Source organism: Scardinius erythrophthalmus, assembly GCF_964197995.2.
Source record: "Scardinius erythrophthalmus genome assembly, chromosome: 15".
NCBI lineage: Eukaryota > Metazoa > Chordata > Actinopteri > Cypriniformes > Leuciscidae > Scardinius > Scardinius erythrophthalmus.
The window spans coordinates 33,062,056-33,089,257 of NC_138235.1; the positions used below are offsets into that span (position 1 = coordinate 33,062,056).

A 27,202-nucleotide genomic window follows, 5' to 3' on the forward strand; every position below is an offset into this window, starting at 1 on the left:
CTTAAAAAATTCTTTATTATTATTTTCAAACAAAGACAAACGTCAAATCAGTATCACCATTCAGGAAGGCAGACCTTTCTTCAACAGCGTAGACAAGAAACTGCCCAATTCTTCATCCTGAGGAAGACAAAGATAGGAACACAGGTTAAAATTTCAAAACCTAACATGTAAAATCTTAATAACTCCATCAAAAAATTATTATTGTATGAATAACAGTATATAAATAATATAATATATTATAAGAGATAAGTTATTCAATAATTTAGAGAGTTTGGTATATTACTATTGTTGCTTTCAAATCAATTAATTGCATCTAACATAAAAGTTTGTAAATATATGCATGTGTTAATATATATATATATATGTGTGTGTGTGTGTGTGTGTGTGTGTGTGTGTGTAAGGGATAATGTAGAGCGAGGCGGTTGTTATAGCGAATACAACCCCGACAGGCTGATCAGGACCCCGACGCGAAGCGGAGCCATTATTACATGGCTACCTACCAAAAAAATCAATAATTTGACACAAAATATTTATTTAAAAAGGAGTTAATTGATTTAAAAACGATTATATTGCTTCCGCTAAAGAAAATAGTCCGTTCCGTCTCTACGGTTAGAATTCTGCGTCCATAGCAACGCTCTGTTTTTTATGGCAACGGTGTGTTATACTTAGCAGCGGTCTGTCTGTTATCAAGAAATAACAGACCGCATTCTACATTAGAATTCAACCAAGCCATGTAATAAATATATACAGTATGCATGTGTATATATATGTTTATATTATAATTATTTATGATTTATCGATTTGACAGCACTAAATAATATGTGTTCAAAAGTTTGGGTTTTTTAAAAGAAGTCTCTTGTGCGCACTAAGAAAATATATTACACTTTATAGCAACCACTTCCTTTTTTAATATAGTATACAATATAATTTATTCCTGTGATGCAAAGTTGAATTTTCAGCATCATTACTTCAGTCTTCAGTGTCATGATCCTTCAGAAATCATTCTAATATGATGATTTGCTGAGACACATTTCACACTTTTCGCAGGATTCTTAAATGAATAGAAAGATGTTTTAGCATTGCAAATGTCTTTAATGTCAATTAAATCAATTAAATGCTGAATAAAATCAAATGAATGAAAAAACAGGTCTGTATAAGATCTAAGCGTTTGTTGCGGTTGGAGTTTCTATAAGACGAAATATATCGGAGAAGGTGAAGTGAACCATGCGAGAAGATGACACATCACTTTTTTCTCCAGCATTTGTGGCCGTTTCAGTCGTGATGAACTACCGCATAATAGATGGTGACATTTATTGTGATATGTTTGTGTTGTGAGCTGGCGATACCCGGCCCTGAATGAACCCGTGTTTGTTTGGAAACATAGGGGCAAAAACTTTCCCTCGTGGGCTGCGAGATGCTGTACATTCCACTAGACTGAACTGTCTGACCACGCGCAGAAGTTATATTATTGCTCACCTTTAAAATTAAGTGGTAAAAGTTGAACACAATATAACCCCTATTATATTAGGAAGGGCATCAGCGGAGAAGATTGTTCACCTGATAGCTCCAAGAAAGCAGAATGGCTTTGAGGTTGGGCTCTTCGGCAGAGGACGTCACTTTAATAACGATGGATTCCACTATGACGGTGCCGTCTGGGACGTGCTGGATGCTGTAACTTTTCAATACACTGAAAGAGATCATGGAAAAAAAGACTTGACGTTTAATGAAACCTTTAGAAAAGCACAAACCTCATTCAGTATTTGTCCTCATGTGCTGACATTTACACTGAGGCTAGAGTGGTAACAGCCTTGTTTACTGAGGGCAAGCGTTTGGGTGCAATGACCCTGTACGTGATGAACCAAGCATCAAGACTACAAAAATAGTAGTATACTATCTATCTATCTATCTATCTATCTATCTATCTATCTATCTATCTATCTATCTATCTATCTATCTATCTATCTATCTATCTATCTATCTATCTATCTATCTATCTATCTATCTATCTATCCATCCATCCATCCATCCATCCATCCATCCATCCATCCATCCATCCATCCATCCATCCATCCATCCATCCATGGGCATAACTAAAAAATAACATTGTTTTGTTGCATTTGGGACCAATTTAGATGCAGTTTGAAGCCCCGTTACATGAATAATTTTTAAATCACAACACAAATGACTCATCATGACACAAATGAAGTAAAAACTTCTCACCTAAGCTCTAAGTGCTAAATTCTGAGTGTAACATCCCACACCGACTGTAGACTTGGAAAAACATGACCTTCAAGTCTGACTTTTTCTGAAAGTTTGAAAGTTCTTCATTATAGAATTTACATACCAGTGTTATTTTAGGATTATTTATATATTATAGCTGTATTAATATTTTGAAATAGCTTTTATTTTTACATTTTCAGTTTACTTTCTAATATTCAAATTTAGTTTAGTTTTTAGTAATTTTTTGTTTTGTCATTTTTATTACATTTTTATATTAACATTTATTTAGGTTTATTTCTTATTTCAATTTTACTTTTAGATTTAGTTCAGTTGTAGTTTTTATTTATTTCCAGTTAGTATTTTTTTAAACTTATTTCACCTTATTTAAAATTTAATTTAATATTTTACTTTAAAAAAAAAAAAAAAAAAAACATTTTCGTTTTATTTAACAATAATAACCCTGTTGCATATGGGTATGCATAATTATACCCATAGAGGGGGGCATAATTAGCTGCATCAATTTAGCAAAAGGAAAGTGTGTGTGTGTGTGTGTGTGTGTGTGTGTGTGAGTGTGTGTGTGTGGTATTGTTTGCTGACCTCTTGAGGTGTGTGTAGATTCGGCCGAGTGTGTCGGTGTCACTGTGGGGGTCGTGGAGCTGGACGCGGCAGGTGAAGCGCAGCTGATGTTCACTGAGGCCTAGCTCTTTGAGAGCCTGCTCTGGAGAAACCAGCCGCAGACTCTACACACACATACACACACACACACATATATTCAGAAAACAGGGAATTATTGACAATCCAAAACCTCATAGTAGTCAAATAAATGATGAAAACCAACCTAAAGAGCTATGTTGACTTACATTGTCCTTCATTATTAATGTCCCGTGCATGGTGCGAGGTCTTTTAGCATCAGGCAATGGACCTGTGAGAAAGTTTCATATTTATATCCATAGATAGAGAAGCAGAAACTACAAAACCTAACCACAGGACCGAAAAGAAATGATGGTGTGTCTGTAAACAGGTCAAATAAAGCATTCAGTGGTGTACGTGTCATTGATCACCTCCGAGGGCCATCTCTCTCTTCAGCAGGTTGAGCGAGATGTCCACGGGGACGCTGGGGTTCGTCACTATGGTCGTCGTCTCTCCATTGGCCGGCATATAGCAACTAACACCTGCATTGGGTAAAACAAAAGTGTTTTTCTCAGAAGAGAACATCTAAACACTGAAAAGTTAACTATTTAATTGATCAATATTGCATTACTCCCTAAAAAAGTAACATTGCGTTACTTAGTTACTTTTTTTTAAAGTATTGCTTTATATTACTTTTGTGGTTACTTTTCCTCACCTGGGCTGGGCTTGCTTGCTTATTTTTTATTAATAAAAAAAATAAAGTTCTATTTTTGGCAAATGTAAAGGCCCTTTCTCACCATAAGTAAAATGAATAAGCCATAGTAGGCTGAAGGAAATGCAAATTCACTCCTGTAGAGGGCGCAACTCAAACAAACCTTTCAGCTGTGCTGCTATTCTGGAACGCAGAAGAATAGGATGCTAGATAAGAAAGGTATTTCAGCAATAAAAAAAAATGAAACACAAATGTGAAGTTAAATTCTTTACTTTTTGCTTATTATGGTCGAATTGGATCATTGAAGGTTAGCTGCAAAAACATTGGTTCATAAAGTGAGATTAAGTACATAAAAGTAAATTTTTGTGTTTTTAACATTTAATTATTGCAGGTTTGCGTAATATTGTGAGTTTGCATTTCATTTTTTATTGATTTTGAGGAACACTAAATCTGTTTTTGTGCAAGTGAGTAACTGAATGTTCACATTTAGTCTAGAACTACAGTAACCATCATGTTTACACTAAACGGTAACCTTCCGGTCTCTAACCAACACGGAAGTGACTAAAACTGCAATTCATCGTCTGGCCACTAGAGACAGGCTCCAAAAGAGAGTCAATCCCAAATGCCCAACTTTACAGCAGAAAAAAAAAATGTTTACAGCCTAGTACATAAAGTGGTTTTGGTCTATAGCTAATTTTGCCCTTCATGACAACAGAGAGGAGGTTGATTTTTTTTTTTTTTATAACTCAACCGTTTAATTTAAATTAAACCTTAAAGTTCTGCATAATTAAGGGCGTGGCCACTTGAGTGACAGGTGGATTGCCGCCGCTGTCACCAAAGAGTATAGAAGCCCAAGAGGCGAAACTCTGTTGTGTTATGGGTAACAGTCTGTAGATGGCGCTGCGGAGACGCGTCCGCCATTATGGACTGAAAGCTGCTGAAATCGTTAGCGCCAGTCAATGGCAAAATCCATTTTAGTAGGTGTTTATAGTTCATGTGTGCACTTGCTAGATTGCACATCTTTTTTGTACCTTTCCGCCTGTAATAGGACATTCACAGATTGTTTTTGTTCTTCCCATTGAAACGTTCACTGTGTGCACTTTGACTGAAGATGTTGAAAAAACAAGTTGTTAATATTTTTGTGATATTCTATGTAAAATATTAACTGGCTTTAGAAATGTTCATTTATCATTTTATTTATTTATTTATTTTTCTAAATCATATATATGGTGATGTTCACTAATTTCAAAATCAACATTTGAATAAATATCTTATTACTTATATCTTATTACTGTGTGCCTGCCTATAGTCTATATTATTTCATGAATTTCTGTTAGTCATATAACAAGGAAAATGCATAATAGAACATAAATATTGATAGATTAAAGTTTTGCAGTAATTTTATAATTGTATCTTTGCAAACCGTAAGTGGTAGGCTAATGAAGCCGATTCGGTGGGGGACATACCCTTACTAAAAAGTACTATAGGAATCTTATAGTATTTTGGGACAAAATATTATAGTAATCTTATAGGAATACTATAGTAATTTGGGACATACTACAGAAGTACGATAATACTACTATATAAATACTATAGCAGCTTTAAAATATTATAGAGGTATTACAGAAAATCACAGAAGTATGTTATGTTCTGTAATACCTCTATAATATCCTAGAGCCGCTATAGTACTTCTATAGTAATATTTTGTCCCAAAATACTATTTTCCTAAGGGTAATTAGGCCATGCATAACCAACACATAGACGTATATTTTCTGTCATTTAACATCATTTAACGTCGGTCATCCTCATTAATGTATTTTAAATTGTTTTCATATTTAGATATGACGGCCAGAAAAAATTAAGTTATGTTAAGTTTTTGTTATGTTAAGTTTTTCAGTGCCATTGACTCCCATTATTTTTCGGCGTTTTCCTTCAGTTTTCAGTCCATAATGGCGGCCGCGCCGTCACGTCATGGGGGCAACTGTTGCTATGGAGCGTTCTATTGAGTTTCGCCTCTTGGGCTTCTATACTCTTTGCTGTCACTACTAGCCGTTTGTCTGCTGTCTGTTAGCTATGGAAGGCCAAAAGGGTCAAAACGTGTGAAACTGTCGTGTAAACACGTAATTACGCGTTGACACGCAATTTACGCATTAACACGCAATTTAGGTGTTAGCGCGTAAATTGCGTGCTGGCACATTGGAAAACATACTGGCTGGTGTGGCTATCTTGCACAAGCACAAAGAACAAACAAATCCTGTCAATTGCAGGATTAAATCTAAAATAAAATTTGAACAATGTCTTTAACAATGGACAATGAACATAAATAAATAGCATACATAATTATTATTATTTATTTTTTTGCAAATGTTGAGAATCACTCTGATTAGAAATATTTCTTGGGCTCAAAATATAGCCACTGCTTCACATAAATCATAACAACACACAACATTTAAAACAATACCCTACTCTTGTTTTAGATTATTATTATTACATACGTGTGTGTGTGTGTGTGTGTGTGTGTGTGTGTGTGTGTGTGTGTGTGTGTTTGTGTGTGTAATGTAATATAATGTGTAAAGTGTAGTGTGTGTGTGTTGTAATAAATATATATATATACATAACTTTGTAATATATATAAATATAACTTTATAATATATATATATATATATATTAACTTCGAAAAACACTGCAAAACAATGCAATCTCAGATTCTTACAGCTTAAATATTCTTTAACAGAACTTTGGGCTTCAAAAATGCTCTTTCTGAAACCTACGGTCATGGACACGACTTCCATATTTTTTTTACAGTCTATGGTTTACATACAATACCTCTGCACTTACTCCTGATTTCTCTCAACATGGGTACAGGATAGCTGTCAGTCAAAAAATGGCAAAACAAAAAACAAATTATTATTTTTTTTTAAATAATGGTTATCAGGCAGTCCATAGTATCTCCTTTTGAATCGTTACCGATCTCTTCAACTACTACTGAGTTTTTAGATTTTTTTGAGCCAATTACTATGCCCTGTTTATTGGATATAAAGTTAGTTTCTAAGTTGAAGACTACAACTTCCTCTTTGGATATTGTTTCCACCAGTGACAGAGCAAAAGCATTCACGCACTTCCCTGATATAAAAACGTATATATTCTCTCTGTAATTCAAAGTCTTCTTCAAGGATTCAAGATAACTCCTTCAAGTCTTGTAAGTACATGTCAAAAGATTATTTTTTTTGTTTTTGGTATATACCTATTTGCATTTCTGCCTAATTTTATATTTTTAAAATTGTACAGGCTAAATCAGCATAAAGATTTGAGTGAAAAGTTGAATTGAGAAATGAACGGATTTAAGAACGGATTTTCTTTTAGAGTTAAATGTTCGATGTTTAGTGCAAGTTAAGCTCAATCAACAGCACATGCAGCATAATGTTGGTTACCTCAAAATGTTAACCTCATAAAAAGTGAGTCACTTAATGTTACTAGAAATCAGTTTACGGTTGCGTAAACTTCTTAGACTAGGCTTAAAAGTTAGTCATCTAAATTTTTCTTCAAGACTGGTCCTAACTTTTTAATGTCAGTAACATGAAAAGATAGATCAATCTAATTTGAAATGGAAAAATACAACTCGTGCCCCTTTGTTTTCTGCTAGTTATTCAAACTAGCTCTTAAGACACAGTTTTAACATAGTAAAGTTTATGCATTGGCCCCGATGTTCTTCTAGATGTTTCAAAGAGCTTCAGTAAGTCAAATGATCAATGCCACTAATTTACTTTTTCAATGATTTCTTTTTCACAACAGAAACTCACAGACTTCCTGATGGGGAAATGAAAATCAGACTAGTTCCCAAAACAATGAACAGTAATTCATTTATTTAAATTCTAGGAAGTCATATTAAGAGTTGATGTGAGCAAATCTCTAAAATCCAACAACCTTATTAACCCAAGGAACACGACATCATGGAAAACGACACCTTACAGTTTTTGCCTTTCCAGCGCTACCTCTTCACACCGGTGTACAGCCTGGTCATTTTTTTTGGACTAATAGGAAATGTCGGAGCTTTGTACTACTTCATCTTTAAAATCAAACAGAAATCTCCATCAAACATATACATCATTAACCTGGCGGTGGCCGACACGCTTTTCTTTTTCGCCTTGCCGTTTCGCATCCACTACCATCTGAACGACAGCAATTGGATATTTGGTGTCGCCATGTGTCGCATCACTGGCACGGTCTTCTTCGCCAACATCTACATCAGCATCACCTTCATGACCTGCATCTGTGTGGACCGCTACATCGCCACCGTCCACCCTCACACCTACCTGAGGCTCCGCAACACGAGCCTCTCAGCACTGGTGAGCGCCGCCGTGTGGTTGGTCTCTGGGTCGGCCATTTTGGCCTTCATGCTAACATGCCCATTGACATCTAAAGAGAACATGTGCTTTGAGGGCTTCACTTCAAAGGACTGGGACGACTTGGCACCCTACAGCATATGCAGTCTCATTTTTGGGTCCCTTGTGCCTTCTGTGGTTATCCTGGTGTGTTACCCCATCGTGGCCCGCCGCATCGCCAGGATCAACAACTCCACGGCCCACGGGGCACGGAGGGTCATCTACGCCATCCTGGCCATCACTGTTGTGTGTTTCCTGCCTTATCATGTCATGCATCTAGTGTACCTCCTGTCCCGCTTGAGACAGAATGAACATAATGACTTGATTTACATCCTCCGTAGGGTGACCATGGCTCTGGTCAGTCTAAACAGCCTCCTGGACCCGATATTGTACTACTTTGCAACCGGACACTAAAAGTGGAGGTTCAAAAGACTGAGGCTGAATAAGAAAAAGGGTGTTTATTCCATTTCCAAGGGTTTTTGAGCTTCTGAAGGCTGAGGCTATTTGTTTTAAGTGCCGTCTACCATGTAAGATTGAACAGAGGCAAGACAAGGTGACTCCTATCGCCCTCAAATGAAAAGACTATTTTTGTTTCAAATTCAAGAAATAAATATATTGACAGACAAATGACAGTCTTCTGAATTTTACTTAAAAAAATCTTTATTATTATTTTCAAACAAAGACAAACGTCAAATCAGTATCACCATTCAGGCAGGCAGACCTTTCTTCAACAGCGTAGACAAGAAACTGCCCAATTCTTCATCCTGAGGAAGACAAAGATAGGAACACTATGACAAACAGGTTAAAATTTCAAAACCTAACATGTAAAATCTAAATAACTCCATCAAAAAATTATTATTGTATGAATAACACTATATAAATTAGAATAAGAGTTAAGTTAATCAATAACTTAGACAGTTTGGTATATTACTATTATTGCTTTCAAATCGATTAATCACATCTAACATTAAAGTTTGTAAATATATGCATGTGTATATACACTGAACACAATTATAAATGCAACACTTTTGTTTTTGCCCCCATTTTTCATGAGCTGAACTCAAAGATCTAAGACTTTTTCTATGTACACAAAAGGCCAATTTCTCTCAAATATTGTTCACAAATCTGTCTAAATCTGTGTCAGTGAGCACTTCTTTGCTGAGATAATCCATCCACCTCACAGGTGTGGCATATCAAGGTGCTGATTAGACAGCATGATTATTGCACAGGTGTGCCTTAGGCTAACCACAATAAAAGGCTACTCTAAAATGTGCAGTTTTACTGTATTGGGGGGAAGAAAAAAAAGGTTGTTGATTGTGGCCTGTGGAATGTTGGTCCAATCCTCTTCAATGGCTGTGTGAAGTTGCTGGATATTGGCAGGACCTGGAAGACGCTGTCGTATACACCGATCCAGAGCATCCCAAACAAATTCGATCATGCTGACTGCAGGAATGTCCACCAGAGTGGTTGCCCGTGAATTGAATGTTAATTTCTCTACCATAAGCTGTCTCCAAAGCCAAAACAATTTGGCAATATATCAAACCACGTGTAACCACACCAGCCCAGGACCTCCACATCCAGCATCTTCACCTCCAAGATCGTCTGAGACCAGCCACCCGGACAGCTGCTGCAACAATCGGTTTGCATAACCAAAGAATTTCTGCACAAACTGTCAGAAACCGTCTCAGGGAAGCTCATCTGCATGCTCGTGGTCCTCATCGGGGTCTTAACTTGACTGCAGTTCGCCGTCGTAACCGACCTGAGTGGCATCTGGCACTTTGGAGAGGTGGTTCTCTTCACGGATGAATCCCAGTTTTCACTGTACTGGGCAGATGGCAGACAGTGTGTATGGCGTTGTGTAGGTGAGCGGTTTGCTGATGTCAACGTTGTGGATCGAGTGGCCCATGGTGGCGGTGGGGTTATGGTATGGGCAGGCGTATGTTATGGACAACGAACACAGGTGCATTTTATTGATGGCATTTTGAATGCGCAGAGATACCGTGACGAGATCCAGAGGCCCACTGTTGTGCCATTCATCCACGACCATCACCTCATGTTGCGGCATGATAATGCACGGCCCCATGTTGCAAGGATCTGTACACAATTCCTGGAAGCTGAAAACATCCCAGTTCTTGCATGGCCAGCATACTCACCGGACATGTTACCCATTGAGCATGTTTGGGATGCTCTGGATCGTGTATACGACAGCGTGTTCCAGGTCCTGCCAATATCCAGCAACTTCGCACAGCCATTGAAGAGGAGTGGACCAACATTCAACAACCTTTTTTTTTCTTCAATACAGTAAAACTGCACATTTTAGAGTGGCCTTTTATTGTGGCTAGCCTAAGGCACACCTGTGCAATAATCATTGAGTCACATGATCCCTCAGAAATCATTCTAATATGATGATTTGCTGAGACACATTTCACACTTTTCGCAGGATTCTTAAATGAATAGAAAGATGTTTTAGCATTGCAAATGTCTTCAATGTCACTTTTGATCAATTAAATGCTGAATAAAATCAAATTAATGAAAAAAAAACGGGTCTGTATAAGATCTAAGCGTTTGTTGCGGTTGGAGGTGTTTCTATAAGACGCACTATATCGGAGAAGGTGAAGTGAACCATGCGAGAAGATGACACATCACTTTCTCTCCAGCATTTGTGGGCGTTTCAGTCGTGATGAACTACCGCATAATAGATGCTGACATTTATTGTGATATGTTTGTGTTGTGAGCTGGCGATACCCGGCCCTGAATGAACCCGTGTTTGTTTGGAAACATAGGGGCAAAAACTTTCCCTCGTGGGCTGCGAGATGCTGTACATTCCACTAGACTGAACTGTCTGACCACGCGCAGAAGTTATATTATTGCTCACCTTTAAAATTAAGTGGTAAAAGTTGAACACAATATAACCCCTATTATATTAGGAAGGGCATCAGCGGAGATGATTGTTCACCTGATAGCTCCAAGAAAGCAGAATGGCTTTGAGGTTGGGCTCTTCGGCAGAGGACGTCACTTTAATAACGATGGATTCCACTATGACGGTGCCGTCTGGGACGTGCTGGATGCTGTAACTTTTCAATACACTGAAAGAGATCATGGAAAAAAGACTTGACGTTTAATGAAACCTTTAGGAAAGCACAAACCTCATTCAGTATTTGTCCTCATGTGCTGACATTTACACTGAGGCTAGAGTGGTAACAGCCTTGTTTACTGAGGGCAAGCGTTTGGGTGCAATGACCCTGTACGTGATGAACCAAGCATCAAGACTACAAAAATAGTAGTATACTATCTATCTATCTATCTATCTATCTATCTATCTATCTATCTATCTATCTATCTATCTATCTATCTATCTATCTATCTATCTATCTATCTATCTATCCATCCATCCATCCATCCATCCATCCATCCATCCATCCATCCATCCATCCATCCATCCATCCATCCATCCATCAATGGGCATAACTAAAAAATAACATTGTTTTGTTGCATTTGGGACCAATTTAGATGCAGTTTGAAGCCCCGTTACATGAATAATTTTTAAATCACAACACAAATGACTCAGTGATGCCCTCTGAAGTAAAAACTTCTCACCTAAGCTCTAAGTGCTAAATTCTGAGTGTAACATCCCACACCGACTGTAAACTTGGAAAAACATGACCTTCAAGACTGAGTTTTTCTGAAAGTTCTTCATTATAGAATTTACATACCAGTGTTATTTTAGGATTATTTATATATTATAGTTTCATTAATATTTTAATATTAAACAGCTGTTATTTTTAAATTTTCAGTTTACTTTCTAATATTCAAATTTAGTTTAGTTTTTAGTAATTTTTTGTTTTGTCATTTTTATATTAATATTAATATTTTGTAACGGAAATGTTTAATATTTCCAAAATTCCCTATATTATTGAGCTAATTCAAATTTACCCAAAGTCGTATTCGCTACATTTTGGTGGAGTTATTTTAGGCAGTTTCAAACTTTATTTGGTGGGCAAAATTCAGTTTCAGTGAATGTGTATTATTGGTATTAATAATTGTAACGTTACACGCGCGTTTTGAATTGTGAGGTAAGTCGCTAAGGCGAACTCACCCAGCTGATGGCACAAAGCCAGCTCAGCTCTTCAAATTAACAGTTTCAAAAATGTCTAAGCATTTTTAATCACTATTAAGTGCTAAAACTGCAGTTCATGATATTACATTTGTCTCTGTAAAGACGAAGCAAAACTCTTTACAGTTAGTTCATGTAATATGATTTAAACCGACTAAATGAAGACGAAGGATCTCTTTTAGGACGAGGACGTAAACCTGATCTGAACAGTGCTTCAGTTTTCAGTCGTAATAGGCCTTATACAAAACGTTAATGATAAACTCCTGGTTAGACATTGGCGTCGCGAACCAATTTTGAAAAACCTACGCATAAAATCATAAAAGGGCTATTTTGATTAATGCTTATGGGAGATGAGTAGATGATAATTCCTGCTCATAGCTGTTTGATGCATGTGTGCTCACGGCTTAAATTCACAGATGTCTAATTCCTGTCGTGCTCATAGCTCTAATTAAGTAAAACAGAAGAATAATCCCTGTTCCTGTAATGAACAGAAGATAATACCTGTTCATAGCTGTAAGTAAACAGAAGAAAAAATTCCTGTTCACAGCTGAAATAAACAGAAGATAATCCCTGTTTATTCAAACCGTTTCATGTATAATGTGTAAGTAAACCGAAGTCTAATGCCTGTTTACTCACAGCTCGATTAATTAAAAACGGAAGTTTTAATGCCTGTTTTATTTAAACCGTTTCATATGTAATGTGTAATTAAATAGATGTGTAATTCCTGTTAGTCACATGTTATGAAACTCGTGTAATTTTCCGCATGCAACAGAGCGCGAAAAAAAAATCTGCTGTCTAAATTGCTGAATCACGTCACCGACACTAGAGGGCAGCTTCTAGGTGTGTGGCAGTTCTCAAATCACGTGCCCTCACCGACGTCATCCTGCGTGAGCGTCGCCTCCCACTGACGTCAGCCTGCGCGAGCACAATTACGCCCTCTGGTGGCGTCCTCAGATAATACCTGCTTTCAATTTCTTTTCCTCTCTCTGCATTCATTTTCTCTCTCAAATACTTAACTGCATTCAAAGCTTAGCTTATGCTGATATTATTTGGAGTTAGACATTTCCTTTTTTTCCCTGTTTTTGACTGTCACACTTTAAGTGAAGTTCGAAAAAAAAAACACTTTTTCGAATTAAAGCTTAGACTTGATTCACTCAGTTATTGATAGTCCACCCAGTCCCAGTCTGCATGTAAGTGCTTTATTGCTACCCTTTTCGTTTGATTATTTTTATAAGCAATACTAATAACTTCAGTGTTATTGTAAGGATTATAGGAAGTCATTCTGAATTTCAGTTTAATTAATTTTAGTATTGATACATCACTGTCATCATTCTAATTTTCTTTCCTTCCTTATTTTTATTATTTTGAACCTCCCCTTGCATGCTTAGTTGAATTTCAATTCAAACTAGTTTAGGTTATTCTGATAAATCACCATCAGTTATCATAATTTCCCTTTTGTTGTATCACTATTTTAGTAAAACCTTTGCCTCGGACTCCTGCATACATATTTACTCAATTTGATGACACCAGAAAGCCTTAATTTACATTAAGTCTAACACCTTAATCCCTTATTGTGTATCTATTGGCAGAACTCAGTCAGTGTTTATAGGCTTAGGCCTCTTTATTTTTATTTTATAACACTCCCCGTGTTATTGCTTGTGACATTTCATTACAGACCAATTCACTTCCTTGTGTTGTGTTTCCCTTTGATCTTCCCTACCTTCAACTTTGTTTTTATTAAAATTTTTCTCCATTTCTGTTGTGATTTGTTTCTCTCATTTCACTTACAGACAGAACCTTAGAGAGACCCCAGGAAAGTGAATAGAGTAACGATCAGAGCCGGCGTCATTAGACGACCCCCAGGCTACCGCCTGTCAAAATCTCTATTGTGGGCTTTATCCATACCCACGAAATTGGCTCCGCTAACTGTCGGCATCAGTTAGCCCCGAAATTCTCATAAACGGCCTAGCCCGTATGAGTATAGCTCATTTGACCCTAAAACAAACTTGCATTTTGTCTCTTTTTGTGTGTGCTGTGCTTCTCTCGCCAACAGTGAGCCGAGATGTCGAGCTCACCCTGTCCTGCAGTCCGCTGGGACGACCTTGAGGCATGGCTGAGAGACATAACAAAGACCGTGCTGCCCCAGGACTCACATCGCTCGAGCCAAGAGCAACGGGACACAGACCTGAGCCAGTTCGAGTCCCATGATCCAGCCCAGACATACAGCCACGAGCAGCTGTCCAGAATCTTCGGAAACCTCGCACTCAAACTCGTCGTCAAGGCCCGGGTCAGTGAAAGAACCACCCTCGAACTGGAACAAAAGACAGCCGCACTACAGCTCCAGGCCACAGAGGCCCTGGAGGACCGAGCACACACACAGAGCCGTCTAGGCCAGCTACTCTTCCTGACCGAGGAAGAGGACGAGACGGACACAACGCTACAACAGGAAGTTGAAAGACTTCAAAATGCCCTAGACGATCTTCATCGGCACACAGAACAAAGACAACAGTCGGAGGAACTCACCCGGAAGGAACTCAACGAAAGGCTCCAACGGGCTGAAGCTCACCTTGAGAGAGCAGAGACTAAAATCCATCAGCTCACTCAGCAGAGACACGAGCTCCAAGATGAACTTGACACTGTTCATGCAGAACTAAAACATGCTTACAGATTGCAGAGGGTCTGGAACGGAGAAACACACATCACAGAGTTTCTCCCGGTCAGCCAAACACCAAAAGCTGAAGGGGGCGGAGCTGTAAAGGGTCAGAATCCTCTCCAGACGGATTGGGCCCCCAGCAACAGCTCTCCTCCCAAAAACCTTGACAAGCTAGCCCGCAACATTCCTACGTTCAACCCAGCTCCTGAAGGAAACCATGACATTTTTGCTTACTTACAAGACATTGATTTTCACTTGCAAACTGTCGCCAACGTGACCGCTTGGGACGCACTGTATCTGCTACGAATAACTGCAAATAGAGATGTGCGTAAGTTCCTGGATCGCCAACCAAACCCTGTCAAAGCAGATTACAAGCAACTGCGACAAGCTTTGATCCATGAATTCTCTGACCCAGAATCTGACCAAGGGTTTATCACGGCCCTCGACGTGAAACAGGCCCGACTTGAACACCCAAACTCCTATTATGGCCGACTCCGACAAACGTTTTTTCGGAGCAACCGACACCCCAGGTATGGAAGAAGATGTGAACTTTAGAACGTTATTCCTGCGAAATCTACATAGCAGCGTGAGTAAACATCTCGGTGTGCTCGTCTGCCCACGAACCATGTCTACTCGAAAACTCAGAGACTTAGCCCACAAGGCTTACACCAAGCAAAGGGCAATGGATGAAAAGACTGTCGAAACACACACAATTTACTCCGTCTCTGAGCACTGTTCAGAGCCAGACAGCAGGTGGCAGCACGACCGTGACGGTGCTCATCCAAAGCGTCGGACCAAGCGCTCAGAAAGATTCTGGAACCAGCATTACCCGCCGTCCAGAACTCCAAGCCCTGACCGTCAAACCTATAGCCACTCTCTCCAGAACCCTGATGAGCCCGAGTCTTCTTACACAACAGATGAAGACAGTGCAGCCACGTCTGACACCGACACAGAAAACGAACACTGACACCTGCTGCTTCAAGGTCATCTCTGACCTGCAGCTGAGTAACCAGACCAATGTCTGCGCCACACACAGACCAACCACCCTCACGATTGCAGTGACTACACAGCAAAAACGAACTTTACCAACTACACTGCACGCCTCAGAGCTGCTTACGCTACCTCCGCTGTGTTAAAAGGTCATGCGGGCCTCTGAAGAACAGACTTTTTCTATGCCGCCACTTACCCCTCCACCACCCTCGCAAGCCATCTGAGCTCACTAGCAGCCAGTGCCTCAGACAACTGTCTGCCACCACGCACAAGCTGCGTTCACAAGACTTCAGTACGCATTGTGCACCTGTGCCATCACAGCGCCACAGCTTGTAAGGCCACAGCGCACAAAGGGGGGTCAGGCGTGCCGAGAACACATCATGTGCTGAACACCGCAGCACCAAACCCACGCATGGCACACCAAAGCATGTGGCATACCAACCTCAGCGAAGCAACAAGATGCCCTAGCCAACCAAGGACATCCATCTCTGAAGTTTATCCTCCCTTTCTCTCTCTCTCTCTTTTTCCTCCAACAGGATGCTGTGGTGGTTCGCTAGAAAGCAGCCACAATCGGACATCACCAGATCCGGCATCCGGCATCGCATGGAGAGAGAGCAGCCCCGAGTCCTGATTACCAAAGCAGGACTCACACTCCGAAAGTGTACATTCGACTTAAACCCAGCAACGTCGAAAGAGCACATTACCTCAACGAAATGTGAACATCCACAGCCAAGCTCACAACGCCGTGTCCGGCGGTTTCCTATGGAACCCCGAAAAGGGGGGATCCCACACTATCGACCCCCCTCAACCTCATTTGAGCTGAGTCATCAGCCTAGCAACCACCTGCCATCTGACCATTGTTACCGTGATGAGTCAACTAGGCCCATACACGCCCTATCAACTCATCAAGGGGGGACTGTAACGGAAAGCAGATGATCAGGTCTGCCTTTGTGTTGATCAATCAAATCTAATCAACAAACAAAAGGTACTGATTAACCCCTCAAAACAAAACAACAGTGTTAGCAGATGCTCGGTCAGGTCCCCTGAGTTAATCTCATCAACTCAAGAAGATATTCACCCTGAAAAGGAAGGACAAAGTTCACCACGCGGTTCCACGTGTGCACGACTCTGCATACACACACACAAAACACAGACTCCTTATCATGCCCGACCACTTGTGGTCAAAATTACCTTTTTAAAATGTTTAAAATGTATTTCTTGCTGTGCTTATGATACTTATACCCGAAATACGATATCTATAAGCTTTATTGATATATAATCAGTTTAATATGCATGTAATCACGAGAAATCCTGTTTCTTTGTGTTGTTGACTAACAGAATTGTCATTCGCGGTATTGTTTTGTTCAGAAGAACACAACGGTGCTGAATATTTAGCACAGAATATTAGAGGATGCATTATTTGATTAATACCAGTTTTATAAATGTTTATGAACGAAGTTTATTCCGCCAGCATTAGTCAGAAGAGGCGTGTACCTTTCCAAATGAAAGGACATGACCACAATACGTCCTCCCAGGCGATTGGGTCACGCGCGCAAGGGGGCGTGACTTGAGCTCCTTCAAAACACAGCGGGCTCTCTCACCTCTCTCTCTCTCACCTCGCTCTCATCCTTCCTCCTCTTCTACCGGCGCGACGCTTCCCCGAGGAACATCCCGGAAGGCCTCGGACAAACACATGTTCGAGTCGTAGCAGCCGTTCCTTTGCAACTAAGTTATATTTGCCTCTTCCTTCACGGAAGATGAAGACGAACTTTCTCAGTAACGTTACATTTCAGTGAGCCTTTTCAAGCTTCCCGCGACACCGGAAGACGCAGTCGAAACAGGACCTCGTCCGCGCTTTCAGCATCAACCAAACAGAGAACAGACGTGCAAGTATATTTATCTGATAAAAGCTGCTTTTCTGGGGTCCGTCGTTTAGGTTTCTGTATGTAACAATTACTAGCTTTTCCCTTCTCTCTATTTCTCTCTTTCTTTCTTTCATTTCATTTTATTCTTATCACGTATGTTATTATTGTTTAAATGTTTGTTTGTGTTTATTGTTTGCATTTTTACGTACGTTTCTATTCGTAGCTCATATAATCTTTAGTCACATTTATTAAAAACCATTTATACTTTTCACTGTCTCTGTGTTTGAAAACCCACCATTCTAAAGTCAATGAAACAAAAGATCCAGCTACAAGCTCGATATTAGACTACATTCAGTAGTTTTAATTAATAAACTCATAAAGTTTACTGTTCGTGGCCAGAACCTAAACTTTCTTGGAGTTTGTAAAGAGATAACCCTTCTTAACTGTGATAATCTCACCGTTACTCGCTGGACGAATAACGATTAGATCAGTTACAGAACCAGTTAATCTCTATAATTGATAAAATAAATGTATATGCGACTTATGAATTATGACCATGAGTCATAATTATTAATATTTCCAAAATTCCCTATATTATTGAGCTAATTCAAATTTACCCAAAGTCGTATTCGCTACAATTTATTTAGGTTTATTTCTTATTTCAATTTTAGTTTTAGATTTAGTTCAGTTGTAGTTTTTATTTATTTCCAGTTAGTATTTTTTTTTAACTTATTTCACCTTATTTCAAATTTAATTTAATATTTATATTTTACTTTATTAAAAAAATAAATAAAAAAAAACATTTTCGTTTTATTTAACAATAATAACCCTGTTGCATATGGGTATGCATAATTATACCCATAGAGGGGGGCATAATTAGCTGCATCAATTTAGCAAAAGGAAAGTGTGTGTGTGTGTGTGTGTGTGTGTGGTATTGTTTGCTGACCTCTTGAGGTGTGTGTAGATTCGGCCGAGTGTGTCGGTGTCACTGTGGGGGTCGTGGAGCTGGACGCGGCAGGTGAAGCGCAGCTGATGTTCACTGAGGCCTAGCTCTTTGAGAGCCTGCTCTGGAGAAACCAGCCGCAGACTCTACACACACATACACACACACACACATATATTCAGAAAACAGGGAATTATTGACAATCCAAAACCTCAAAGTAGTCAAATAAATTATAAAAACCAACCTAAAGAGCTATGTTGACTTACATTGTCCTTCATTATTAATGTCCCGTGCATGGTGCGAGGTCTTTTAGCATCAGGCAATGGACCTGTGAGAAAGTTTCATATTTATATCCATAGATAGAGAAGCAGAAACTACAAAACCTAACCACAGGACCGAAAAGAAATGATGGTGTGTCTGTAAACAGGTCAAATAAAGCATTCAGTGGTGTACGTGTCATTGATCACCTCCGAGGGCCATCTCTCTCTTCAGCAGGTTGAGCGAGATGTCCACGGGGACGCTGGGGTTCGTCACTATGGTCGTCGTCTCTCCATTGGCCGGCATATAGCAACTAACACCTGCATTGGGTAAAACAAAAGTGTTTTTCTCAGAAGAGAACATCTAAACACTGAAAAGTTAACTATTTAATTGATCAACATTGCATTACTCCCTAAAAAAGTAACTAATTGCGTTACTTTTTTTTTTAAAGTATTGCTTTATATTACTTTTGTGGTTACTTTTCCTCACCTGGGATGGGCTTGCTTGCTTGTTTTTTATTGTTAATGTTTTTTATTAAAAAATATTAACTTTTTTTATTAAAGTTCTATTTTTGGCAAATGTAAAGGACCTTTCTCACCATAAGTAAAATTAATAAGCCATAGTAGGCTGAAGGAAAGTCTATTTTTTACAGTCTATGGTTTACATACATCACCTCTGCACTTATACTCCTGATTTCTCTCAACATGGGGACAGGAGAGCTGTCGGTCAGAGTAACTTGCGTTACTTATTTGAAAAAGTAACTCTAAAAAAGTAATCTGATTACTCGCGTTACTTGTAATGCATTACCCTGCCCATGAATAAATCACAGAACTGGAAATAAGTGATAGTAAAGCAGTCTGCAGTTAAAAACAATCCAATACACTTTGAGAAGTTGTAGACTTACTGAACTCCTGTTCGATCTTGTCTTTGAGGAACTCCATTTTCTTGGCCTCTCCGTGCACCAGCAGTATGTTCCTGGGTTCTGCCATGCGGATCAACTGCATGATGCCTTTGGCGTCGGCGTGTGCGCTGAAGGACATGTACTCCACCTGCAGCTTCACCTCCAACTAAACACACACACACCACATATGAGACTAGGGCTTGCATAGACTAGTCGGGTAGTCGAATACTTCAACCACTAGTCAGCGCTGTCAGAAGCCATCAAGTACTCGAGCGTGCAATGTCGAGGCACTTGTTTGTTTGTTTTTTAACCCAGACCAGCAAGCCATGACTGAGCAAAGAGAGTATGTCTTATTCTATATAATAAACTATTTTGAAACGGTTGAGTGAAGATCCAAGTGATGCGAGTACAGATCCATTATTGTTTTTTTTTTGAAGATCTCTGAAATGTTAAAAGAGGAGGCTAATGTTGTATAATACCACTAGGCTAACTGTTAAAATGAATTTTATCACCTATTTCTTGACGTCAAAGATATGGATATTAAGGTTTTAATATTGTGTGTCAATTCACATGTTAAATATAAAATGAAACCCGTTACTTTAATGTTTTTACAATACAAGTAAGAGACTTGTTTGCAAACACTGGGCTATTCAGCCCATTTTAAAAGCTATTCTTATCAATGCCTTTTTTTACACTAACATAAACCACGAATACTTGAGTTACTTGTTATAACAAGTAACCGAACAGAGATTCAGACGTGAAATACAGAGGTTTGACATAAGAATAAACTTCTGGTTTGGTCAAGGAAGGTAAAAAAAATGGCTAATTTTTATGAAAATTAAGGGAAACGGTGGACAATATAGAGGCTACAGTTCTACAGTTAGAGTACTACTAAAGTTCTCTGATGCCATCTAGTGAAGGTCAATTACAATGTGTTTGCTGTAAGTAATTACCGTTTGTCTTCCCTCTATCTCCAGTTTCTTCTGTCCATTCAGGATCTTGTGTCCCACAGTGCCTTGCACACAGTATCCTGGCATGATGACCTGAGAAACAAATACATTAAACTCATATATTTTCTCTTTCGATGAACCACTATGAGCTGGAACAGGCATTGAATGAGCTGAAGTGGTAGGTAAGTGTTTAGCAGTAACATCTTCTGCTGTTTCATAAGGTTTCTTACCATGTTCTTTTCATTCCCGGCCCATTTCTTGAATATCTGTAAAGACTGCCCAGCATGCAACATTCCAGGGGTGGCGAACACAACCTGATGAAACAGATATCAAAGTCTCTGGCTGCTTTCTATAATATCATGCACTCATTTGATTCACTTCACAACAATCTATCAAGTCTTTTTGAATGCTAGAACAACAGAAATGGCTACAAAGTTAATGTCTTCGTAAAAAGAATCAGTTCTTAGATTCTGAGGCAGTTCTTGGGAATCGAGAGTCGAATCGAATCTCAAATCTTTTGATTCTGATCACCAAAAAGACTCTAGTTCAGATTTGTTCACCGATTTATTCTGTGATAGATCTAAATCTAAAAATTAAAAATCTTTTAAAATATTCCACAGTTATACGAACATATTTAATATTACATTTAAAATGTAATTATTGTATTAAAGGAAAATAGGATTTAAAGAAATAAGATTTAAAATGTTCATGTTAAAATATTCTAAAAGGTTTCTGCATGCATCAGTTAATAATAATAATAATAAATAATGCATAAAGCAGTAGTCATAATAATAATAGCATATACATTATCAAAGTATATCAATTATCAGATAAAAAAAAATGTATTTTTGATTAATATAATTTTAGAATATTAACAATTTAATAATTAAAAACAGAATATTAATTAAAATCCTAAAAGGTTTCTACATGTGTCATTTAATAATAAGAAATAATAATAGATAAAATATGTTGCATAATATATTATTATTATTAATTTAACAATAAAGAAACCCATGAATATTCCACATAGAACTACAGAGTATATTATCAGATTTAAAGAAATAATAATAATATTATTTTTTAAAATACTCATTAATATTCTAAAAGGTTTCTATATGAATCATTTAGTAATGAGAAATAATTGATGTGATATATATTTTGCATAATAATAAAGAAAATGCATGACTGCCTCCTTACAGACTTGTTTTTGTAGCGGCCTTACCATTGGTCCAGGGTTATCAGCATATGAGCGATCAAAGGCTTTGATGTGCTTGAACTCAAACATGTTTCTCTGTACAAAGGTCTTGCGGATCTTCTGATTGGTCCAGGTGATGAAGAGTTTGTAGTAGTGATTGGCTTTCTCCGTCAGCCCGGTGGAGAAATAAATGGGTGCTTTCAAATTCATTCTCTCCCTGTTAAAGTGAACAACCAGCAATTAGAAACTGTTCAGTGCCAATATACAGTTTCCATTAGCATCCTTACAGAATATATCATGCTTATCAAGGTGATCAAAATGAGCAGCAGCAATTTTACAAGCTCACCAGAATGTTTCCAACAAAATACAGAGTTCCTGTGCTCTTCCCAGAGCAAACACTGGAATCAAGACCTACAACAGAGACACCAAAATGAACAGCACATAAACACACACGTCTGAGAACGTATGATTGAACTGACATTAAAAAAAGGATAGTTAGCGCTCTAAAATCTGATTGGATGAGTCTTGTCTACCTTGCCTCCTCTTTCCACTGTTTCGTGAACCTTCTTCAGGAAATCTCTTTCCCTGCAGCGTTTGGAGTCTCTGATCGTAGTGGCATACGTGGATTCTGATATCAAAATATCTGGCCGGCATTTGTCAATCCAAGCAGCTCTGAGTATATAAAGTCAGAGAATTTAATGGGTTAGTTCAGCCAGAAATGAAAATTCTGTCATTATTTATTCGCCCTCGTTCCAAACCCGTAAGGCTTTCATTCATCTTCAGAACACAAATGAAGATCTTTTTTATGAAATCTTGGAGCTTTCTGTCCCTCCATTGACAGCTACGCAACTACCACTTTGACGATTCAAAAACTACATAAAGAGATCATAAAACTAATCCATATGAATTGAGCGCTTTAGTACAAATTTTCTGAAGAGACTTGATCGCTTTATATGATGAACAGATTGAATTTAGACTTTCATTCACATTTAAACATTGATCTGAAGAGACACAATCGCTTTATATGATGAACAGATTGAATTTAGGCTTTTATTTACATGCGTATAAACATTCATCAAGTCACTCATCGGTTGCGGTAAACGGAAGTTCAAGCATGTTCGCTTGACATGCGAGAACCAATGAGGTTCATTCTCCTGTTACACGTCATGTTTGAGCTTCAGCCAGAACCAATGAGGTTTGTTCTTGCGCGTCAAGAATGTTCGGTTGAGCTTCTGTTTATGTTCGCTGATCAATGTTTAAATGTGAATGAAAGTCTAAATTCAATCTGTTCATCATATAAAGCGATTAAGTCTCTTCAGAAAATTTGGACTAAACCGCTCAATTCATATGGATTAGTTTTACGATCTCTTTATGAACGTTTTGAAGTTTCAAAGTGGTAGTTGCGTAGACTGTCAATGGAGGGACAGAATTAGCTCAGGTTTTATTAAAAAATATCTTAATTTGTTTTCCGAAGATGACAGAATTTACATTTTTGGGTGAACTATCCCTTTAAACATGACGTGAGTTACATAAAAAATGTGAATTTACTCACCCCAAATGTCTGTCTGGTGTCATGTTGTAATCACCCTATACAAATTGATTTAGATATAATTAGCAAATTAAGTCAATAGCTGGAACATCATGAATTTGAGAGTATGCAATAGTTAATGTGACACTCACTGTGTACACAACAGACTCTGAGCCAACTTTGATTTGAACCATGGCGGCTCCCAGCACATGACCTGCATAGTACGCTTTGATCTCAAGCTCTTCATCTACCTTGATGGAGCAAAAAACAACAAATTAATAACTCAGATAAAATTATTCCCCCAAAAAAGCAACCATTAGCAACATAAACGCATATATTTGAAGCTTAAATGACATTTTATTTAAAACATTTTCAATAAGGAAAAATTTACAATAAAAAATACATATTAAATTACTAAAAATATTTATATTAATTATTTTACTAAACCTGTTTAAATTAATTAATTAACTAAAATTAATTTAAAAAAATTAATAATTTTAATGAATTAAAGGAGAACTCCGGTCAATTTTAAAAATTTTTTGTACATTTGGAGTGCTGTCAATACAGAGAACAACGACAAAAATCGGTGTTGCCTACAACGAGTTATTCTATTTTAAAAATTTGCACCCTGTTGACTTCAATGGGGCAAGTTTTAAACCTGCTTTTAGCCTCTTAACATCCTTGATGTGTCATTACAAGTGCACAGCCAATGCAAATACCTGTGTTTACATCCTGTTTTCGGTTGAAGTCCAAAGTAATCGATTGCCGAGTTCACGCGTGTGATCATAGGTAACTAAACCTATGCGCGTGAACTCGGCAATCGACTACTTTGGACTTCAACCGAAAACAGGATGTAAACACAGGTATTTGCGCTGGCTTAAATAACATCATTTTTATACATATCTTTCACATCTACTGCAGTCAGATTAACTCGTGTTCACTCAGAAGGAATCACTGACATTGGCTGTGCACTTGTAATGACACATCAAGGATGTTAAGAGGCTAAAAGCAGGTTTAAAACTTGCCCCAATGAAGTCAACAGGGTGCAAATTTTAAAAATAGAAAAACACGGTGTAGGCAACACCGATTTTTGTCGTTGTTCTCTGTATTGACAGCACTCCAAATGTACAAAAAAATGAGGTCAATGTTAAAACTGACCGGAGTTCTCCTTTAATTCAGACAATGAACTTTACCTGAACTGTTTGGTGGAGGTTGAGTGGCACAACTTTCTTCATACAGTCTTTGATCATCTGTGAAGTGAAGAAGTTGGTCTCTCCCTTTTTGTCGACTGTGATCTTTCTGAAGTCCTCCAGCAGGATGGGACAGATGGCTTTGGTGGGGTGGGTCATGTAGATGGGCCCGTCGTAACCCACCATCTCGCTCATGTAGGGAAGAGCACCGCAGTGATCCAGATGGAAATGACTTAGAGGAACACAAAGGAGGAAAAAAAAAATCACAATGAACAGGAGGAAAACTCACACAACCGTCACATGATACAAATCCAGTATTTAAAACAAACCTTATAATGACACAGTCCAAGAACTCAGTGAGGCGACCATTCTGGGTAATGTAACTAAAATCTGGGAAACGTCTCTGAAATGAAACACAGGAAGTTAAGGGACTAGTAGACTACAAAATTATACTCAAAGTACACATATGTGAACGTAGCAAGAACCGTTGAAACGTACATCATCGTTGTAGCCCATGTGCATCCCACAGTCAAGCATAATGTTTTTGCCTCCGATGGAGACCAGAATACAGCTGCGGCCGACGTCCTGACCAGCCCCTGCCAGAAAACACATTCAGAAGAACTTGGTTTAGAATTACTCCCATTTATATTATAAAATTATAAGTCAAAATAATACATAATCACTTATATATATATATATATATATATAGTTATTTTAATGTAGTTCTAATGTAGTTATTCATAATAATAAGAAACGTGAACTCATATATATATATATATATATATATATATATATATATATATATATATATATATATATATATATGTGTGTGTGTGTGTGTGTGTGTGTGTATATATATATATATATATATAATTATATAAAATTCGTGTATAAAGTATATACGCACGAAATATGGTATTATTATATATGGTATATATGAAGTCTAATATACATATTTAAAATGTTGTTTTAAGGTATAATAAGCAAATTAACAAACACTTGAACTCTTTTACTCGCTGATTAATATATAATAATATTTTTATTACCGGATTTGTTAAGTATCACATGTTTGGCAATGGCTTATTTATACACGTTTTTCAGAAATGTTACCTACAAAATTAAGCAAACGTCTTACCTAAAGGCGTGATTTTGATTTCAGGCATCCTGACAGCTTTGAAAAGATCAGAAATGAATGTTTTATGTTTTACGTTAACGTTACAGGAGACTGACAGTCAAACTCTAACTGTAGTAGATTAGCTGGATATGAACACTTGGTGGGTGCATGTTAGTCAGCTTGCACACTTTCAAGGGATGTAAACCAACTGTGAAGATTGTATAAGTGTGTGTAACGTTATATGCTCAAATAGTAAAACAGGTTAGCACAGCAGCTAAACAACTTTAGCCATGACGCCACAGCATAGAACAAGTGAGAAACATATCAACAACCCTCTGTGTGGGCGTGGCTTAGTGGTCCATTCGTTGTCTATAATTCTAAACAATAATTCTCTTATTTTACCTATTCTCTGTGTATTTTCATTTTAATGACTATCAAAGTCCTCCACGGTTATTATTCAGGAGTAAATTATAATCTAGACCGCTACTAAAACGAAGCAAAGACAGCCAGTTCACGTGGTAACTGTTACTTTTCACAGCGCTGGTGAGGTTGAACCAATCATGTTCGTTTGTGATTTCTAGACAGTTTTCATTCAGATTTCAGGGGCGTATTTATGTTTTGTTATCAGCTAAAAATCTGTGGAGTTCATAAATCAAAAAGATTATAGTGTTCAATGCATAAATGTCTCCAATAAGACTAACAACCTACAGATATTTCAATGCGTCTCAATGGAGAATTCGACTTTCTGAGCCCTGAAGCGCCCCCTCCTGGAAGACTCGGGACTCATAAATTTTGGGGCATCTCGCCCGGGGGGCGGGGTTACGTCCTGCGTCACATCTCTAATGCGGGTTCTCGTCGACCAGGGTCAGCGCGCACACAGGCAGGCACAGAACTAGCTAGCGAACCTAGGTCTTAAATCTAATAAGTTATGTTTTTTACAACACGTTTTTTGATGGAAAAGTGATGTTTAATTTCCATAGTCTTTGTTTTGAACGAAAGCGAAATCAGGAATCGCGGTCTTTCAGTTTGTTTATCGTTGCCTAGCTACCAGGGTTGTACAAGATGTTTTTTTTTTTTATTGCATTACAATATAAATCAATACAATGGAAATAACACAAAACAATGAACATGAACATGTGGGGATACAGAGAAAATGAAAGTAAATAATAACAGTAAATAAAATACAATTACAATTTACATAAAACTTGTTCTATAATACAGGATGTTTTCAAAGCTTTTTTATTGGAGGGGATTTTTTGAAGTGAAGACAATAATAACTAAATCATAAGCAAAAATTTTGCAACTAGGTTTGAATTTAAGGTATCTTGCTTTGTGGATGTGGTATTTTCCCATCATACAGAACAAGTTTAATATATCATCTAGCTTTTTATTTTCAGAGACATCAGAGTGAAAAATAACTTTACTGACAGAAATATTACATAACTGATGAAATGCAAGAAATATGGAAGCTGAAATTTGAAGCCAAAATTGTTTAGTATAAGAACATAAGTAAAATAAGTGTAAAATAGATTCTTCCTCCTCTTGGCAAAAAGAGCA

General features: G+C 37.9%; 2 protein-coding genes across 3 annotated transcripts; one reads left to right on the forward strand and one right to left on the reverse strand.

Annotated features, from left to right (window-relative positions):
- Positions 1-25,990, reverse strand: ints11 (integrator complex subunit 11). 2 transcript variants are annotated; one of them, XM_081387216.1, is made up of 17 exons: positions 25,667-25,984; positions 25,030-25,127; positions 24,861-24,934; positions 24,535-24,763; positions 23,494-23,592; positions 23,366-23,400; positions 22,347-22,485; positions 22,160-22,224; positions 21,841-22,030; positions 20,849-20,932; positions 20,622-20,711; positions 19,672-19,834; positions 3,282-3,392; positions 3,081-3,142; positions 2,818-2,960; positions 1,558-1,687; positions 1-117 (listed from the first exon to the last, which is right to left on the reverse strand). In XM_081387216.1, the coding sequence occupies exons 1-17, from the start codon at positions 25,692-25,694 to the stop codon at positions 61-63; spliced, it is 1,797 nt and encodes a 598-aa protein (XP_081243342.1). In that variant the 5' UTR covers positions 25,695-25,984; the 3' UTR covers positions 1-60. The 2 variants fall into 2 exon arrangements, with proteins under 2 accessions (XP_081243342.1, XP_081243341.1); XM_081387215.1 differs by lacking the exons at positions 1-117; positions 1,558-1,687; positions 2,818-2,960; positions 3,081-3,142; positions 3,282-3,392 and adding exons at positions 8,584-8,708; positions 10,901-11,030; positions 18,513-18,655; positions 18,776-18,837; positions 18,977-19,087 and having other exon boundaries at positions 25,667-25,990.
- On the forward strand, positions 7,513-8,358 carry LOC308702741 (uracil nucleotide/cysteinyl leukotriene receptor-like; the record flags this gene model as incomplete). The annotated part of the gene is made up of 1 exon (XM_081385816.1): positions 7,513-8,358. One exon carries the CDS (start codon positions 7,513-7,515, stop codon positions 8,356-8,358), a length of 846 nt encoding a protein of 281 aa, XP_081241942.1.
- Positions 25,991-27,202: the final 1,212 nt, after the last annotated feature.

What these genes read in the sequence shown, in the direction of transcription:
- ints11 (XM_081387216.1), bottom strand. Translation starts at nt 25,694, where the DNA reads ATGCCTGAAATCAAAATCACGCCTTTAG. An exon ending in ACATGGGCTACAACGATGAT is followed by an intron (nt 24,935 to 25,029) that starts GTACGTTTCAAC and finishes GTTTCATTTCAG; the next exon opens with AGACGTTTCCCAGATTTTAG. An exon ending in TTGGACTGTGTCATTATAAG is followed by an intron (nt 24,764 to 24,860) that starts GTTTGTTTTAAA and finishes TGTTCCTCTAAG; the next exon opens with TCATTTCCATCTGGATCACT.